The sequence below is a fragment of the Sarcophilus harrisii genome, chromosome 3 (assembly GCF_902635505.1).
Source record: "Sarcophilus harrisii chromosome 3, mSarHar1.11, whole genome shotgun sequence".
NCBI lineage: Eukaryota > Metazoa > Chordata > Mammalia > Dasyuromorphia > Dasyuridae > Sarcophilus > Sarcophilus harrisii.
In genome coordinates, this window is record NC_045428.1 from 413436403 (window position 1) to 413453619 (window position 17217).

General features: G+C 33.2%; 1 protein-coding gene across 3 annotated transcripts in view; it reads left to right on the plus strand.

Annotated features, from left to right (window-relative positions):
• Nucleotides 1–17217, plus strand: part of DPP4 (dipeptidyl peptidase 4) — a 99434-nt gene that overhangs the window by 16906 nt on the left and 65311 nt on the right. For all 3 annotated transcript variants that reach the window (XR_004233111.1, XM_023499246.2, XM_023499244.2), the window contains 3 exons: nucleotides 9909–10001; nucleotides 11031–11122; nucleotides 11227–11307. Coding sequence is in view for 2 of the 3 variants with exons in the window: in XM_023499246.2 (XP_023355014.1) it covers nucleotides 9909–10001; nucleotides 11031–11122; nucleotides 11227–11307 (266 nt within the window). In the remaining variant the exon portion in view is untranslated. The remainder of the gene's footprint in view (nucleotides 1–9908; nucleotides 10002–11030; nucleotides 11123–11226; nucleotides 11308–17217) is intronic.

Sequence of the window (17217 nt, forward strand, 5' to 3'; positions counted from 1 at the left end):
CTCTCTGTAGAAAGGGGGCAAGTTTAAGAATATACCAGAAAGTTACTGCTATTTCCTTTTCTCCCTCAATTTTCTGGCTTAAACCCATCACTGAAGAGACTGAAAAATCAGTAAAATCATCCCATACAATTGTCCCACTTGCTCCTTGTTGCTTTTTTTCTCAATACTGCCCTCTCCAATGTGTTAAGAATTATTCTGTAGAAATTCCTTTAGAATTCTTGTAAATTTCCTGTAGCTAAATAGCTAGCATTTAATTAAAGCACTTTAATGTTGGCATAGTACCTTACAAATATTACAAATATTTATCCTCTTTTTATCCTCACTATAACCCTGGGAGAAGGGTGTTATATGTATTCACTATAACCCTGGGAGGAGGGTGTTATTATTCTTATATTTTACAGATGAAGAAACTGAGGCAGAGAAATGTGTGTCTTGCTCAGTATCACACAGTGTCTGTAGATGAATTTGAACACAGGTCTTCTTGACTAAGGTCTTGTGCCCTATATCTCTTGAACCACTTAGCGCCCAAATTAATAGGATACAAACATAATAACATAGCTAGCATTTGTATGGTGTGTTAGATTTGTAAAGTGCTATATATATGTATATGTGTATATATCTATATAAATATAAGTAATTTGATTTGTTCATGTCTGTCTGTGATCCAGATCATATCTATCCAGTGTGCTCAGTATCAGTGCAGTAGATAGAAAGTACTGTATCTGGAGTCAAGAAGGCCTGAGTTGAAATCCTGTCTCATGTACTTACTAGGTATATAATTTTGGGTAAGGCACTGGATCTTTGCCTGCTATTTCCTCAATGATAAAAGGGGGAAAATGGCACCTAACTCCCACAATAAACTATTTGCATAAAATCTACATAAAACATTTCCCAATTACATGTAACAGTTTTTAACATTCATTTATAAAAACTTTGAGTCCCAAATTCCCTTCCTTCCTATCCCCCCCCTCCTTGAGAAAGAAGGCAATTTGATATTATTTACACATGTGTTGTTGTGAGGATCAAATGACATAATATTTGTAAAGTGCTTTGCAAATATTAAAATGCTAACTATGATTAACAATCTTTGGGGATTAAATACTATTATTACTAAAGTATAGAGAAAATAAATGTGTTCAATTCTCCTACAACATAATATGTACATCCTTAAAAATCACCACATTATACAATAATTCATAATAAAAACCACTGAATTTGTGGGAGAAGTGAGATGGGACATAATACTCCAAAACTTCTTCAGTGACACATTAAAAAATTATTAGGAACCTAATGGGGGAGGGGCCCATCTGAGACTAGTGGGAGAGTATATAGATGAGGCCCCACCTTTCTCTGCCCTACTACAAGAGAAGAAATTCAATAAAAATGGCACTTTAAGAAAGATCTGAAGTTATGAAAGTGGACATCAAAAAAGCTGCTGTTTGTGATGAAGAGAGGAGCAGTTTTCTGCATTCTCTGTTTCTCTTTGAATAAATAGCGCATAAACAAACACTAAATTCTGATTATGCTCAAATTATTCCCAAATACATCAATGAAACATTCATATTTTCAAAACAAGCATTACAACAGAATTGACTGTATGGGATAATTTTGGAGGAGGAACTCAAGTCACTGGTAACAGAGGTAGAAGGGTGGATCAGAAAAGATCTCATAGATAGGGCTTCAAGTGTGTGCTTTGAAGAAAACTAAAGATTCTAAGGGATAGCTAGATGCTGTGTAGTGAATGGAGTGCCTGATTTAAAAACTCATCTTCCTGAGTTAAAATATGGCTTCAGATACTTATTAGTTGTGTGTCCCTGGGCACATTATTTAATATGTTTGCCTCAGTTTCCTCATCTGTAAAAATGAGCTAGAGAGAAAAATGGTTCTTTGCCAAGAAAACCTCAAATGGGGACATAAAAGAAAGAGTCAGACAGGACTGAACAAATAATCAAGATTCTAAAGGTAGAGGTGAGGTGGGAGTACTTCAGAGGCTTGTATAGCAGTAGTGCCAAGATGTAATATGATGTGTGAAGAATAGCAAGGAATGAGTACTGTATAAGTCTGGAAAGGTAGGAGGGATTCTTTTTATGTCAGAAAAGTAAAAAACAGAACTAAGCTGTGTATCTTATCTTAAATACTAAATATCTCAGGCCCTCATTACTTATAGAAATAAAAGTATTGAGCTCTGAGATAATTTAGTATTTAAATTACTACATTGTAAATTTTTAAGAGCTTAGATTTTGAGGTTAAAGGGATTTTAAAGATCTTCTGGGACAACTCATTTTAGTAATTAGACTACCTAGGATCAGAGAGATAGGAACTCTTTCCCCTGTTTCATAAAGGTAGGTTCAGATTGGAATTTGAACCCAGTTGCCTCTGATTTGAAGATAGGTTTTCCATTCTTTTCATTGAATCATGCTGCAGTGATAATCCTCCTATATTTTAGTATAGGTATAAATATAAAACAATTATTGCTATTTACATTTTTTTTCACTGCTAGAATTAGTAACTCTTTTTGTGTAAGAGGCTTTTCTTAATTTGACATAATTTAGCGTCTTGATATATTTTTATACAGCTGTGGATTAAGTGGAAGGTTGATATTGGGGAAATGCAGTTACAAAAAGATAGAATTAGAGAATCAAAGAATCTTAAATGTGGAACAGGCCAGGATATAGAGGACCTTGGGTGTTCCATTAAAGGAATCAGAATTTTTTATTTTCTGATTAATAAGAAGCCATTGAAGGTTTATGTGCTTGAGCACATAAATGTGATATTTTAATGAGACTAGTTTTATGTTCGATGATATGATGGATTGGTTATGGGAGAAGTGGAAAACTGAAGTAAAGAGACCAATTGGAAAGCTCTTTGAGTAATCTAGTTTAGGAGTAGTTGAATTATAATGATTGTTAATGGAGATGAAAAAGAAGAAATAGATAAAAGAAACATTTCTAAGTTTTTTTCTGAAAGGGTTAGTATCTAGTTAGAGGGACAGGGAAGAAAAGGAAAGGGCATCATCTGGGGTTATTTTCAGTTGTCCTGATCTATATTTAGTCTAATGATGTAATGGATCTTTATTTATATGTTGACTCTTCTTATTTACAAGTAAGTATATAGTTTTTAAGAAATTGGCAAATCATTGCTAAGAAAACCCCAAATGGGGTCACAAAAAATTGGACATAATCGAAAAATGACACAACTTTATGTACTGAGAACAATGAAAAAATTGGCTTTGGAGGCAAATAGCATTCTGGCCTAGGAATCTTGCACAGGAGTGTCTTGGGATTTGTCCTCCAAAGACATTGGCCCTATTTGACAGTATACCTTCCAAACCTCAGCTCAGGTTTGTTTGTCATTCTTTTATCAGACTTTTGGCTTATTTTTCTTGCTGTCTTGAAAAATAAAGGTTGTATAAACTGATAAACTCTTAATATTGTGTTAACAAGAAGATCGTTGCTCTATATTAAGTTACTCATGTATATTATGATAATGAGGTCATCTAGAAACACTACCTATTTATTATTTGAACCTTGACTGTATTATATGTATTAAAAAAGATAATAAAAATGTATAAATTAAGCAAACATGATCATTGCTCTAATTATATTAAGTTACTCATGTATATTATGATAATGAGGTCTTCTAGAAACACTATTTATTATTTGAACCGTAACTGTATTATATGTATTAAAAAAGATAATAAAAATGTATAAATTAAGCAAACATGAAGGATCTTTAAGTTACGGAGATCATCTCCTCTCTGACTGGCGTAGTAATGTAGCGGCTCAAAATATTATATTCTAAGAATATTAACACATTATAGAGAGCTAAAGTTGCCATTACCTCACTCATTCACTCTTGCTTTCTTATATGGGATGGCTTCCTGGAAGGAGAAAGGGAGAAGAAATCAGGGGAAATTTTAGTAAAAGCAAAGGCAACAAAATTTTCTTTATTAAAAAATAGTTTGCCAGCCCCCATCCAAGATTTTTAACATTTAGTAAAAGTTGTATTAACAAACCTCTTGATGTCTTTTTCTATCAATCTCTGTCTCTGTTTTGCTCCTTTGATTAAATGATAGATGAATTTGGTTTTAGAGTTAGATACTTTTGGGGCATCCAGGTAAATGTACCCAATAGTCTTATTTATAGAGAAATCTAGAGATTATTAGTCTAGAGGACAAAACCAAAGGTACGACGTGACAGTAAAACAGTAGAAAAATGTGTAGTATAAATAATGAAGGTCTAAGTTAGAAAATTCAAGAATAAGAAGAATAAAGAAAAGTACCTCCTTATTTTTGTTTTGTGTTCAGTCATTTTTCATTTGCCTCCAACTCTTTGTGACCCCATTTGGAGTTTTTTTTTGTTTTTTTTTTTTTTTTTTTTTTTGGCAAAGATAGTGGAATGGTAGCTCATTTTGCAGTTGAAGAAACTGATCTAAACAGGCAAAAAATAACTTGCCCAGAATCACTTAGCTAATAAGTATCTGAGACTAGATTTGAATTTAGGAAAATGGGTCTTCCTGATTCTAGGTCTAGTGCTCTATCCAGCATGCTACTTGCCTACCCAACCTGAATAAATGCCATTTGTCTTCAATAAGTGCTCAAATACAAATACATGGTCAAGGCTTCTTTCTATTGGAGACAGAAGCTCTCTTATATTTTGGAGCAGTTTGATAAGTCAGAACTTAATGTGACTAAGAGAAGGCCCCTTAACTTGGAGACAGATTGAATTTGTGAATGAGTTTGCCATGCCCGTGACCCCAAACTGGGGACCCTTACATTGTTGGGATGTCTTATACCTCAACAAGAACACTTCCTTAATAACTTCTCAGAAGTCTAAGCCAAATGTGCCAATGATGGGCCACTGTAGTGTAAAGAATTGGACATTAGATTTGGAAGCAGGAGATCTAGGCTCAAATTCTGGCTCCCACCATCCACTACTTTCACTTCTACTCTTGAAGTGCTGAATGACACTGGAGAAAATCATGAAACTATGTTAATTAGGTTTATTATAGTTATGTTACATAATCTTACTTGGACTCTTACTGAAGTAAGGCATTCATTTTATACTTCCCTATTGGGTTCATTATCCTAGTCACCACAACACCTTTTTCAAATCTTTTTTTTTTCCTTTTCAGACTTCCCATAGCTTTTCCTATCCTCTCTCTATCTCATTTCATTAAAAAAAAATTGAGCCTATTTTTCCAAAGAGCCTCGTTTTATCCCTTCCATCTCATTTCATATTTCTCAGGTGCTTTCCTCCACTATTTTTCCCTTCACCTTCTTCACAAGAAGAGATGGTCTTCCTACTTGGCAATATTAACCTTCTATTTGTACAAATAGTTTTTTAGATCAGTCTTTTTTCTCTAGCAGATTGCACTATCATCTCTTCTCTTCATCCTTTCCCTTTTTATTTGTTGCTTCCCTACTGTCCACAATTTTGTTTGGCTAAAATCATGATAAAAAATTTTCAAGTACAGCTCTTACAAAAGTTTATCTTAATTTTTTCAACCAAAAAGTTCACACTGAAGTAAAAAAAAAAAAATGAGACTAACTGAATTCGAGTCAACCAATTGGGAATGCAGTGCAGAAATTATGTGTACAAAAGAGGTCAAATTTGTGAAATCTCATCTCTAGTGGGAACAGGTCTAAAGTGGTCTGACCTGGATTTTTGGAAATGGTATCTTCCATAGCACTGGTTCATTGTAGGTTTGCCAGGAGATTTAAGTAAGTTGTAGGGGGGAAAAGTGCTTAACTTGGCTATGCACAGAGAATATGCAACTGGGAATATCAGGAACATACAAGGCACCATTACTTATAGTTATGGGGTAAAGTCCTACATCCATGTTGTATAAGTGAAGCCCATCTGGTCTTAGGTCCCAATCTATTCAGCCATACTATCCATCTAACATCTCTCATTCTCTATAGAGCCTTTATTTAATTTCTACACTGAGCATCTTTGGAATAACTCAGTCAAAGAGTAGGAGATTACTAAGTTTTCTTACTTATAGTAATGTCAGGGGCTAGGAAGTCTTTCTTTTAATAACTTTTTTTTTTCCAATTACATGTAAAAAAATTGACTTTTGTTTTTTAAAATTTTGAGCTCCAAATTCTCCCTCACTTCTGTTTCTAGATATGGACTACATACATTTTTCATCATGAATCCTTTGGAATTATCTTGGATTTTTGAGAATATTGCTGAGAGTAATTGTTATTTATAGTTGGTCATCATGCAGTATTGCTAATATTATGTACAAGCATTCTGCTTCTCTTCACTTCATTTTGCACTATTTCATGTAATTCTTTCCAGGTTTTTCTGAAATCATCCTGTTTGTCTTTTTTTTTTTAATAGCACAATAGTATCCCGTTATAATCATATACCATATCTGGTTCAGCCATTCCTCAAGTGATAGCCACCAAAATTTCTAATTCTTAGCCACCACAAAAAAAAAAACTGCTGAAATTTATTTGTACAAATAGGCCTGTTGCTATCCCTGTGGCTGTGGAATAGGGTTGCTATATAGACAGAGTCCTGATAGTTATATTCCCTTAGTATATTGTAAGCTCTTAATGACAAAGATTGCATAATTTTAAATTTGTATCTCTAGAACCTAATGTAGTGCCTAGAACATTAATGCTTATCTATAGATTGCATTTTGTGAGATTTTCCACTGTCACCATCAGGCAGCGTAGACTAATGTTGCAGATGATATGCATCAGGAGAGGAAATAAGTAAATTCAAACTTAACCTTTGTATGAAGTTAAAAGTACCTTTATAGCTATCTCATATTTTAAAGTTTGTTAACTTTGATAAGTATAATAGATTGGTTTCCCCAAAATTTGTTATTTTACTGTATTTTAACATAGTTTTGAGTTATAGAATTAGAACACATTATTAATAGTTGAATAAAATATGATCCAAGAAAGTCATATAGATTGTCTTTTTTAAAAATATTAGGGATATATGGCAATTTTTTTTTTTTTTTTTGTAAAAATGGACATGCTCTATATGAAGTCTGGTAATCGTTGAATTTAAAGTTTATTCTTCTGATCTTTGGGGAAATTTTAAAATTTTCTAAGGTTCTAGAAATGGAATTAAAAGTATTGCTGACTATTTGCATAATAAACACTGGGCTGATTATTGATTAGGGTAAAGATTAGTGAATATCATATACAGAGCTAGGAAAACCATAAACAACTCAAAACCTTTCCATCATTTGCTAATGTAGCAATTTGCTTTACTTACCAGCACCGAAAAGTGACAAAATAGACAAGGAGGAAGAAACGAAGGAACTTAGAATATGATGTCAACTTGGCACCAAATTTCATTCTGTGAAGAGTTCATGACTTGCAGTTGGCATAGACATCACAACTATGTTCTTCAAAAGTTTTACAAATATCTCCTACTTTCTAGTGTGATCAAAGAGTGAGGCAAAAATGAACATTGTGTGTTTTGTTGTAATACTTAAAAAATGATTCAGCAGTAGCTCCCTGGTCTTCTTTAGATTGACTGTAACAGGAAGGCCAAAGTTAGCCTTTTTCAAAGCAGGATGGGAAGGAATTTTCTAAGAATATAACTCATCAGTTTAAAAAAGGGCAGTACAGCTATTGACAATTGTGCAGATGAAAACATTTTCTTCTCATAGTTGGCCCTTAACTCCCTCATTCATAAAATTAGGACATTAGATCTTGTAATCTCCTTGCTTTTGTTGTTGAGTCATTTTTTTGTGTCAGGTTTTGTTCTTAGGGTTTTTTAGTGGTTGCCTTTTACAGATCATCTTACAGGTGAGGAAACTGAGCTAAATAGGGTTAAGTGACTTGTTTGAAGTCACAATAGCTAGTAAGTGCCTAAGGCCGAATTTAAACTCAGAAAGAGAAGTCTTTGATTTTGGCCCTGCCCCCAGTTGTAGATCTCCTACAATTATATTTTTCTGTGCCTGTTGTCTAAAACTTACCTTATATTCGGCAGCAGAAAGAAAATCCTGTATCTTGAGCGAAGGCCAGAAAGTCTTCATGATTGATAGTGAAAGGACAAAGTCCTAAAGCTTGTGCATTCATTCAGGGTCTCTCCTGGGAACATCTGCATTGGGCTAATTTCTTGAGGACCATAATCTGCTATGCAAACATCAGACTTCCACACATGGCACTCAGAATAATACACAAAAATATTCAACATTGTAGATTGTCAAGAAAACATTTTGTTAAGATGACAGGGCAGTAGGAAGATGTACTCTAGACTAAGTCCTCACTAGGAAATTCAAGTAAAAAAAACACAGCGAGTCATTTTTCCAGCTCAATTGGCATAAATAGGTTAATAGAAAGAGTCGTAGACTCTAGGTTTGGCCAAGATTATGCAGTTGCAGAATATTCCCAAGACATGAAAGATGACCAAACCTAGGGGCAAAAGGAGGGCACAGGCCCATTCCAGAAGAATAAGGCCTGTGTACAACTCTTGTTTCACTTAAATATAATTTATATACAAGTCAAAACATCCACCCATGAGGTCTTCTTGAAGGACAAACTACAATTTTGAATCTTATAGACTGTATAGGTCTAGGAAAGGGGAGAATACTTTCTAGAGATTCTATCTTTTCCCATTTGGAGAGGACTTCAGTGTTGACAGTCAAGAGTCACATTGACTATACAATTTTCTCTGCTCTAGAAGCTCTGAATTTTGAGTATAACTGTTATTGACAGTTTTCATTTTGGGACTTCTTGTAGGAGATGATCAGTGGTTCTTATTTCTCTACCTTTTAGTTCTAAGAGACGTGGAAAGTTTTCTTTATGATTTCTTGGAATTTGGTCATGATATCCAGGTAGTTCAGTGCTCTCTCCTTGACTTATTTTCCAATGAGTTTTCAATGAAACTTTTTTTCTTACTTTCTCATTCTTGTTCTCCTTCTCTTTGTCTTTTCCCTCCTCCTATTTCTCTTTTTTCCTTCTCTTTGTCTTCCATCTCTTCCCCCTCCATTTTTTGTCTTTTGACTTAGTTTTAATAACAGTTCTTGCTATCCTTTGAAGTCATTATCTTCTGTTTGGTCAATTCTAATTATCAAAGAATATTTCACTCCCGGTGATGTTTTGCATTTCTTGATCCAAGTCATTAATTTTCTTTCCAAATCTTTCTTTTATAGTTTTCAGTTCTCCTCTTTCTTTCCTCCTTCCCTTTTTCTCCCCCTCTTTTTCTCTTTCTCCCTCCTCCTAAAACTTCCCTCTCTTTTCCAACCCCCTTCTCTTCTTCCTTTTTTTGTTTTTTAACTTAGCTTCAATAATAATTTTTGTTATTCCATGAAGCCATTATCTTCTATTTGGTCAATTCTAACTATCAAGGAATATTTCTCTCCCGAGTAAGGTTTTGCACTTCTAGATCCACTTTACAAATCTTAACTCCATAGTTATCAATTCTTTTCATATGTTTTCCTCAAGAATTATAATTTTGTTTTAAGAATCATTTTTGGTGTTCAAAAATTTGGTTTTCAAAATCATTTTTTAGGTTTTTAATCTTTTCATTTCTTCTGGGAATTCTGTTTTCTTGGAGGCTTTGTCTTTAGATTTTTTGGAATCATTCTCTTTTGTATTTCTGCCTTTGGTTTCCCTGTCATTTGTTTGTTTGCTTGTCCATTTGCTAAGGCTTACAGCTTACCCTTTTATTCTAGACTTTGTGTTAGGGATGGGCTAGTGTGTGTGTAAGGTGTGGTACCTTCAAATTTGTTCTGAGTCACCAAATATGTGATAGTGATGCTAATTCAACCCTGGTCTTTCTCATCTTAAGGATTGCTCTTTTACTTCTTATGTAATAGTTAAGCTATGTTTTTTTGAAAGAAATTGACATTTTCTTGAAACTTAATTATTAAGTTTGAAACATGGGTTTACTGGCAACTTTCAAAAACATGTGTTTTCTTTTTAATAACAGAGGCTGAACCTGCCTATGGGAAAACCTATACCTTGAATGATTATTTAAAAAATACTTACAGGGTAAAGTCTTACCCCATAAAGTGGATTTCAGGTAAATATTTCTTCTTTTTTTCGCTTTCTTCCCGTCTTTCCCAAGGCAGTTGAGGCTAAGTGACATGCCCAGGCTCACATGCTTTTGAAGTGTTAAGTGTTTGAGGCTAGATTTGAATTCAGGTTCAGTTGCTGCAAGGCCAGTACTCTATTTACTGCTCCATCTAGTTGCCGCTATATTTCTTCTTTTTTAAAAAAATTCCATCTTACATCCAAAATTACAATTTAATAAATTAAGTTAGGGAGGTGTGGTGGAGGAATGTTTAAAATATAAAAATAAAATACCCTTCCTGTTATTCAGAATTTTGCAACATTTTGATAACCTATGTTATTTGCCCCAGATAAGAGAGTAGTAAAGGAGAGAGAGTGAAAGAAGGAATGAAAAGAATAGAAAACTCTGCAAGTTAATCAAAGCTTATAAGTTAATAAAAAGCTATAAGTTAATAAAAATAGCAAAGAAAGTTGAATGGAAGCTTTGAAACATATTTTTGCCTGCTGTAGTCTTAGAGAATTACTTAGAGCACTAAGAGGTAAAATGCCTTGCTTAGGGCAGTCTAAGTAATCAGAGACAGTATTTGAACTCAGGTCTTCCCAGACAATACTAAAAATAGGGGGGTTTCATATAATGGGCTTACTTTAAGGAAATTTATTAAATAAATGTAATTGGATGTGTACATAAATATATTACTCATTCCATATTTCCCTACTTAGAATATTTTTATTTCTTAATTCTGTAGGAGAAAGGCAGTGGATAGAAAACTAGCCTTAGAGCCAGCAAGATCTGAATTCAAATCCTAGACTTGACTCCAGACAAGGCATTTAATCTCTTAAGTACTCTAAGTAACTTTCTTTTACAAGGTTGAATAGAAGGCACCTGCTTATGGTTAATAAAATCCATAATTCTACAGAAAAAAAAAGTTATGGCTATACTTCCTTAATCTTACATTTTTGTTTGAGATGTTCATTTATTGTGTGCTAAATAAGTTATAAGTGACATGAAATGTTGACCTTATTTACTTTCTCTTTTTAGATACTGAATATCTTCATAAAAAAGAAAACAATTTAGTGTTATTTAATGCTGAATCGAGAAACAATCGTACTCTTGTGGATAACACCACCATAGTATGCTTAACCATATAATATTTTCATACATTAGAGAAATGTTTTTCAAAAAATATTGTGATTATTACAAGTTTCTGAATTTAAATTTTTTTGTTTGTTTGCAGGATAATTTGGGGTATACAATAAGTAATTATTATGTCTCTCCTGACCAGAAGTTTGTGCTTTTTGAATATAATTATCATCAGGTAATGAATTTCTTTTAATTTACGTTGAATCTTAGAATTGGGCATTCATTTGGCAATATCTCTGAATCTATAGATAATAAAAGTAGATGACTGTTTACAATAGATAGGCAGTAAAATATCATTATTCTACAATAAAGAGGGGAAGATCATTTAAACATGAAAGAATCAGAATTAAAGAATATTTAAGAATTTTATTTTTGTATTTTTCAACTGTTAAAATACAGAATTAACATTAAAAATATAAATGATAATGATAAAATAAATAAGTTAATAAATATGTAAATAATGACATAATATACATACTTTTCTATGTTATCTCATATCTCTATAATTTTATTATTACCAATATTAATCCTTTTTCCTCTGATTCAGAAGTCTCAGGATTGTTCCAAAGTACAATGATTTGCACATAATAGAAATATATAAATATAAAACAGATATAACTTTCTCTTAAAGGGGGAGAGATAGTATGTTAAATCACCCCACATTCCTGAAGAAAATCATCAAAGTGCTACAAATTTTTTCCTTGTGTCATAGATATTCCTTGCAAGTTCACTTGTTTCTACATAAACCATTGTAGATAGAAGAGTATTTACTCTTTATCTATTTCACACACACACACACACACACACACACACACACATACACACACACACAGATTTGTTCTGTATATATTTCTATTTGTATTTGTTGTCATGTTAAAATGTACATTTTTTGAAAGCAAGAATTGTTTCTTTAAAAAAAAAATTGGAGGGCCAGCTAGGCAGCACAGTAGATAGAGCACCAGCCCTGAAGTCAGGAGGACCTGAGTTCAAATATGGCCTCAGACACTTGATACTCAAACACTTCCTTGCTGTGTGACCCGGGGCAAGTCACTTAACCCCAATTGCCTCAGCCAAGGAAAAAAAATTGGGAGGGGAGAATATTTGTAAATTTAATACCTTGTATATATCAGGTACTTATTAATTATTGGTTGGTTAATTGAGTGATTGATATTAATTTACAATGGAGATTGCACAGCATCCTCCAATAACTAGCTCAGTTTTGGAAATACTACAACTATATGTTATTTTGTATTTGTTATGGTTGAAAAATATTGCTAGTTATTTTTGTTGCTGTTACTGGCTTCCACCTATCTATCTTTCATGAGTTGGAGGAGAACAGTGAGCTAGCTGAAAGTGGAACAAATTGGATATTTTGGTGGAGTATTGCAAAGCACTTTTAATTGACTCTAAACCTTCTTGAAAGCAAAGGCCCTTCTTTTTATTATTATTATTTTAAATAGTATTTTATTTTTCCAAATACATGCAAAGATAGTTTTTCAACATTTACCTTTGCAAAACCTTATGTTACAAAATTTTTTCCTTCTCTCCTACTTTCCTGTCTCCCCAAGATAGCAAGCAATCTGATATAGGTGAAATATGTGCAATTCTTCTAAGCATTTCTATATTCATCATGCTGCACAAGGAAAAATCAGATCAAAAGGGGAAAAAACAAATAAAATGATAACAACCACAAAAAAGGTGAAAATACTATTCTTTCATCCACATTCAGTCTCTGTAGTTCTCTCTGGATGTGGCTGGCACTTTCCATCCCAACTCTATTGAAATTATTTATCTTGAATCACCTCATTGTTGAAAAGAGCCAAGTCCCCCACAGTAGATCATCACATAATCTTGTTACTATATACAATGTTTTCGTGGTTCTGCTCACTTCACTTAAGCATCAGTTCACATAAGTCTTCCAGGCTTTTCTGAAATTAGCCTGGTCATCATTTCTTAAAGAATAATAATATTACATTCATATAATTTATTTAGCCATTTTCCAACTGAGGGGCATCCACTTAATTTCTAATTCCTTGCCACTACAAAAAAGGCTGCTAAAAATATTTTTGCACATATAAATTCTTTCTCTTTTATGGTCTCTTTGGGATACAGACCCAATAGAGGCATGGCTGAATCAAAAGATATACATTTTTATAGCCTTTTGTTCCAAATGACTCTCTAGAATGGTTGGATCAGTTCACAACTCCACCAACAATGCATTAGTATCCCAGTTTTCCCACATCCCCTCCAACATCTATCATTGTCTTTTCCTGTCAATTTAGCTAATCTGAGAGGTGTGAAATAGTACCTCAGAGTTGTCTTAATTTGCTTTTTTCTGGTCAAAAGTGATTTAGTGCATTTTTTCATATGACTAGAAATGGTGTTAATTTTATTGTCTGAAAGTTGGGGAATGAATGGCTTGTATTCTTACTAATTTGAGTCAGTTCTCCATATATTTTAGAAATGATGCCTTTATCAGAAACACTGGCTATAAAAATTTCACCTTTGTTTCCCTTCTAATCTTGGCTTCATTGATTTTGTTTGTGCAAAACTTTAAATTTAATGTAATCAAAGTTATTCATTTTGCATTTCATAATGTTCTCTAGTTCTTCTTTGGCCATAAATTCCTCCTTTCTGTACATATCTAGATTTAAGAGGTAGACTATTCCTTGTACTCCTAATTTGCTTATAGTATGACCTTTTATGTTTAAATCATGAATCCATTTTGATCCTCCACTTTCCCCCCTTCCCCTTCTGGGCAATTGGGGTTAATGACTTACCCAGGGTGACACAGCTAGGAAGTGCTAAGTGTCTGAGGTCAGATTTGGACTCAGGTCCTCCTGACTTAAAGGCTGATGCTCTATCCACTGCCTCCCATTTTGATCTTATCAGGTACACAGGGTGTTTAGATGTTGGTCAGTGCCTAGTTTCTGCCATACTATTTTCCAATTTTCCCCAAATAGTGAGTTTTTGATCCTAGCAGCTGCAGTTTTCGAGTTTATCAAACACTAGATTATTATAGTATTGTTATGAGATTTCTCTTTCCAAAGACTCATTACTTTCTTTAGCGGATGAGTTTCTACTACACTCTTAAGAAGGTAACTATCAAAGGTGATGAATTTCATGCTGAACTAGATCCAGCCAACTTAAGATCCTGTTTTTCTGGTCCTGATTATTTGCTGGAGGACATGGTTATCCCCCTATTTTTTAGTTTCCCAAAGGTAAGAAAGCTATGCCTGAGTGCACTGCAGTGCAAAGAAGCCTGATGTGATGCCAAGAAGACCTAAGACTGCTGCTTATTAACCGTGTGACCATAAGCAGTCTTGCTGGTTCTCAGTTTTCCTTATCTATAAAATGAAGCAGTTGGATTATATTATTTCTCTAAATATTTGGATCTTAGATGTCTTTACCAATCCATTATTCATCTATCATCAATAAATTGCTCTAGAGCCTTCTTAAAACATATTTCCATTTTCAACCTGCACCACAGGGACCATGTTGTAATGGATTTGATTTGAACAGGATTTGAATTTGAAAGACAGTTAGTTAATGTGTAACTTTTGGCAGGCCATTTAATTTCTATTAACTAAAGTTTCCTTATCTATGAAACCCATAATTCCTGCCAGAGTCTATTGTACTAGATTGGTTTCTATTCAAATAGATAAGCCAAAGTACTTTGTAAATTCTAAAAGGACTATATGTTGTTGTTGTTGTCCAGTCTTTTTTCTATCTCATTTTACTGTTCATGATCACTTTGGGGTTTATCTTTGCAAAGGTACTGGAGTGGTTTGTATTTTTTTCTCCAGTTCATTTTACATAAGAGGAAACTAAGGCAGAGAGGGGTCCAGAGTCATATAGCTAGTGTTTGAGGCTCAGGAAAAGGAATTTTCCAGACTGCAGATCTGGCACTCTTATCCATTGGGTCACTCATTTGCCTTAAAGAACTATATAAATATATGCAGATAAATGAGAATGCATTTGTAATTTACTTAGCATAATATGGGCCATATAGTAAGTGCTCAATAAATGAGTATTCCAAATACCAAAATGGATTTGTGATCTCAATAATGTGGATGTTCTATTTAATAGTACAGAATAGACTTCAATTGTCTGTATATGCTTATAAATTCAGTTCAGAGACTTCATCAAATATGTGAGAGAACTTTTTCAATTTTTCTTTATATCCTGAGTATACTAATAGCATGGGGCAGTTTGACCTTGGACAACTAACTTACCCCCATTTGCTTATATCAAATAGGTAGGGGTATGTGTGTGTGTGTGTTTGTGTGTGTAGATTAATCATAATCTAAACCAGTGGTTCTCAAACCTTTGTTCTCAGTATCTTCATGTTGTTAAAAAACTATTGAGGATCTGTTCAAAGAGTTTTTGTTCACATGGGTTATATTTATAGCTATTTACTAATATTAGAAATAAAAAATAATTTCGAATGTGTAGACCCTCTAAAAGGGTTTCAGAGACCCCAAAAATTCTTTGGACTACACTTTGAGAGGACCACTGATCTAAACCAAAGACATCCTTCAACCTCTTAGCTTTCCTTTGTGGATGATTATGTAAATCTCATTTTAGTAGGTGAAGAGCTCATCAAGGGAGGCTCTATAATACTTGATTAAATTAGTGCAATGTTATCCACAAAAAGTACTCTTAGAGAGATCAACATCTGCAGGGATTCCTTCAACTTCAACACAGTGTTAGATCCTCCCCCATGACAATTGTGACCAACTCTTTTTTAGCATATGTCTCTGTTTTGATATAAGTATGGAAAACATCTTATATTGAAGGCATCTTTTAAGGAGTCATTTTTGTCTGAATATTAACTTTTTAAAATATATAGTCTGCAAACAACAAGCAGTGCAGGATCTTGTCTTGCCTTCATCTTTAGTTAATTTTATAATGGTAAAGCTAACAGTCTATTTCTTAAGGTCTCTTGGAGAAGTTTGCCATTTACTCTAACATTACAGATGCCCTTGACAAATGTATAAGTTCTGATTTTAAAAAATTATGTAGTAGGAAAAGTGTACTAAGTACTACAGTCAGCTTTGCTCTCTTGTTTGCACTTTTTGTTTTAATCAGTCCATCAATTAATCAATATGCAATTTTATGTACCAGGCTAGAGTTACTTTTTTTTAAAACTTAATTGTTTTTTATTGATAATCTCAGCATTTAAGTAGTTCTTTAGTGTTTATGAAGGACTTTACACATTTTCATAATTTTTAGAATCACCATTTTATTTACTTCATTTTTTTAAATTTATGGAATAAAGCAAATATTTCCACAACACAGAATAGTCTAGAGTTACAAAAAAAGAAAAAGCACAAAAATAGCATCTGTCCTTAAGATTAACTATAACTTGCTTCTTCATTGCTTTCACAATTCTATTGCTTCTAATACATCTCTTCATAAGCTCATTTAGAATAATCCAACTGCTTTTCCTTTTTTCTTGTCTCTGGTGCTATTTTTATAAATACATTCAAGAAGATTATGATGTGGATTTCTCAACTCTGGTGATTCCACTCTTGCTGGTTAAAAGTTCATTATAAAAACTGAAGATTTATTTACATTTTTCTTTTCTTTGCAGTCCTTTCATTTTTATGATTAGTTATTTGCAGGATATAAATGTCTCACTTCCCTTTAAAGAAGACTAATTGGTGATGGCATACCTGTTGCCTCTGCTAGATATGCCTGAATTATTATAGTTCTTTTTTTTAGTAATAGGAAGGGTAAAGATGATGACAACAATCGAACTCCATAGATTTCTTCACTTATGTTTAAAATGGCATCTGCTTTTATTTTTTCCTAAAGCTTCTTATTTGGAATCCTGTTTTTTCCTAGAATTTGACAATTTTTTTCTATATTTATTAATATCCTTCATAATTTGATAATCTTTGATTTTGTCCCCTTTTCACTTTTCCAGATTTAAGAGTTCTTTTTTTTCTATTCAGATTTAAGAATTCTAATCTTAATATTATTTCTTCATATGGAAATCTCTGAGTCTTATGTTTTAATTCTAAATCATTTAGTTCTCTTGTGATAGTTTGTAATGCCAAAAGAAACTGAGCAAGACAGA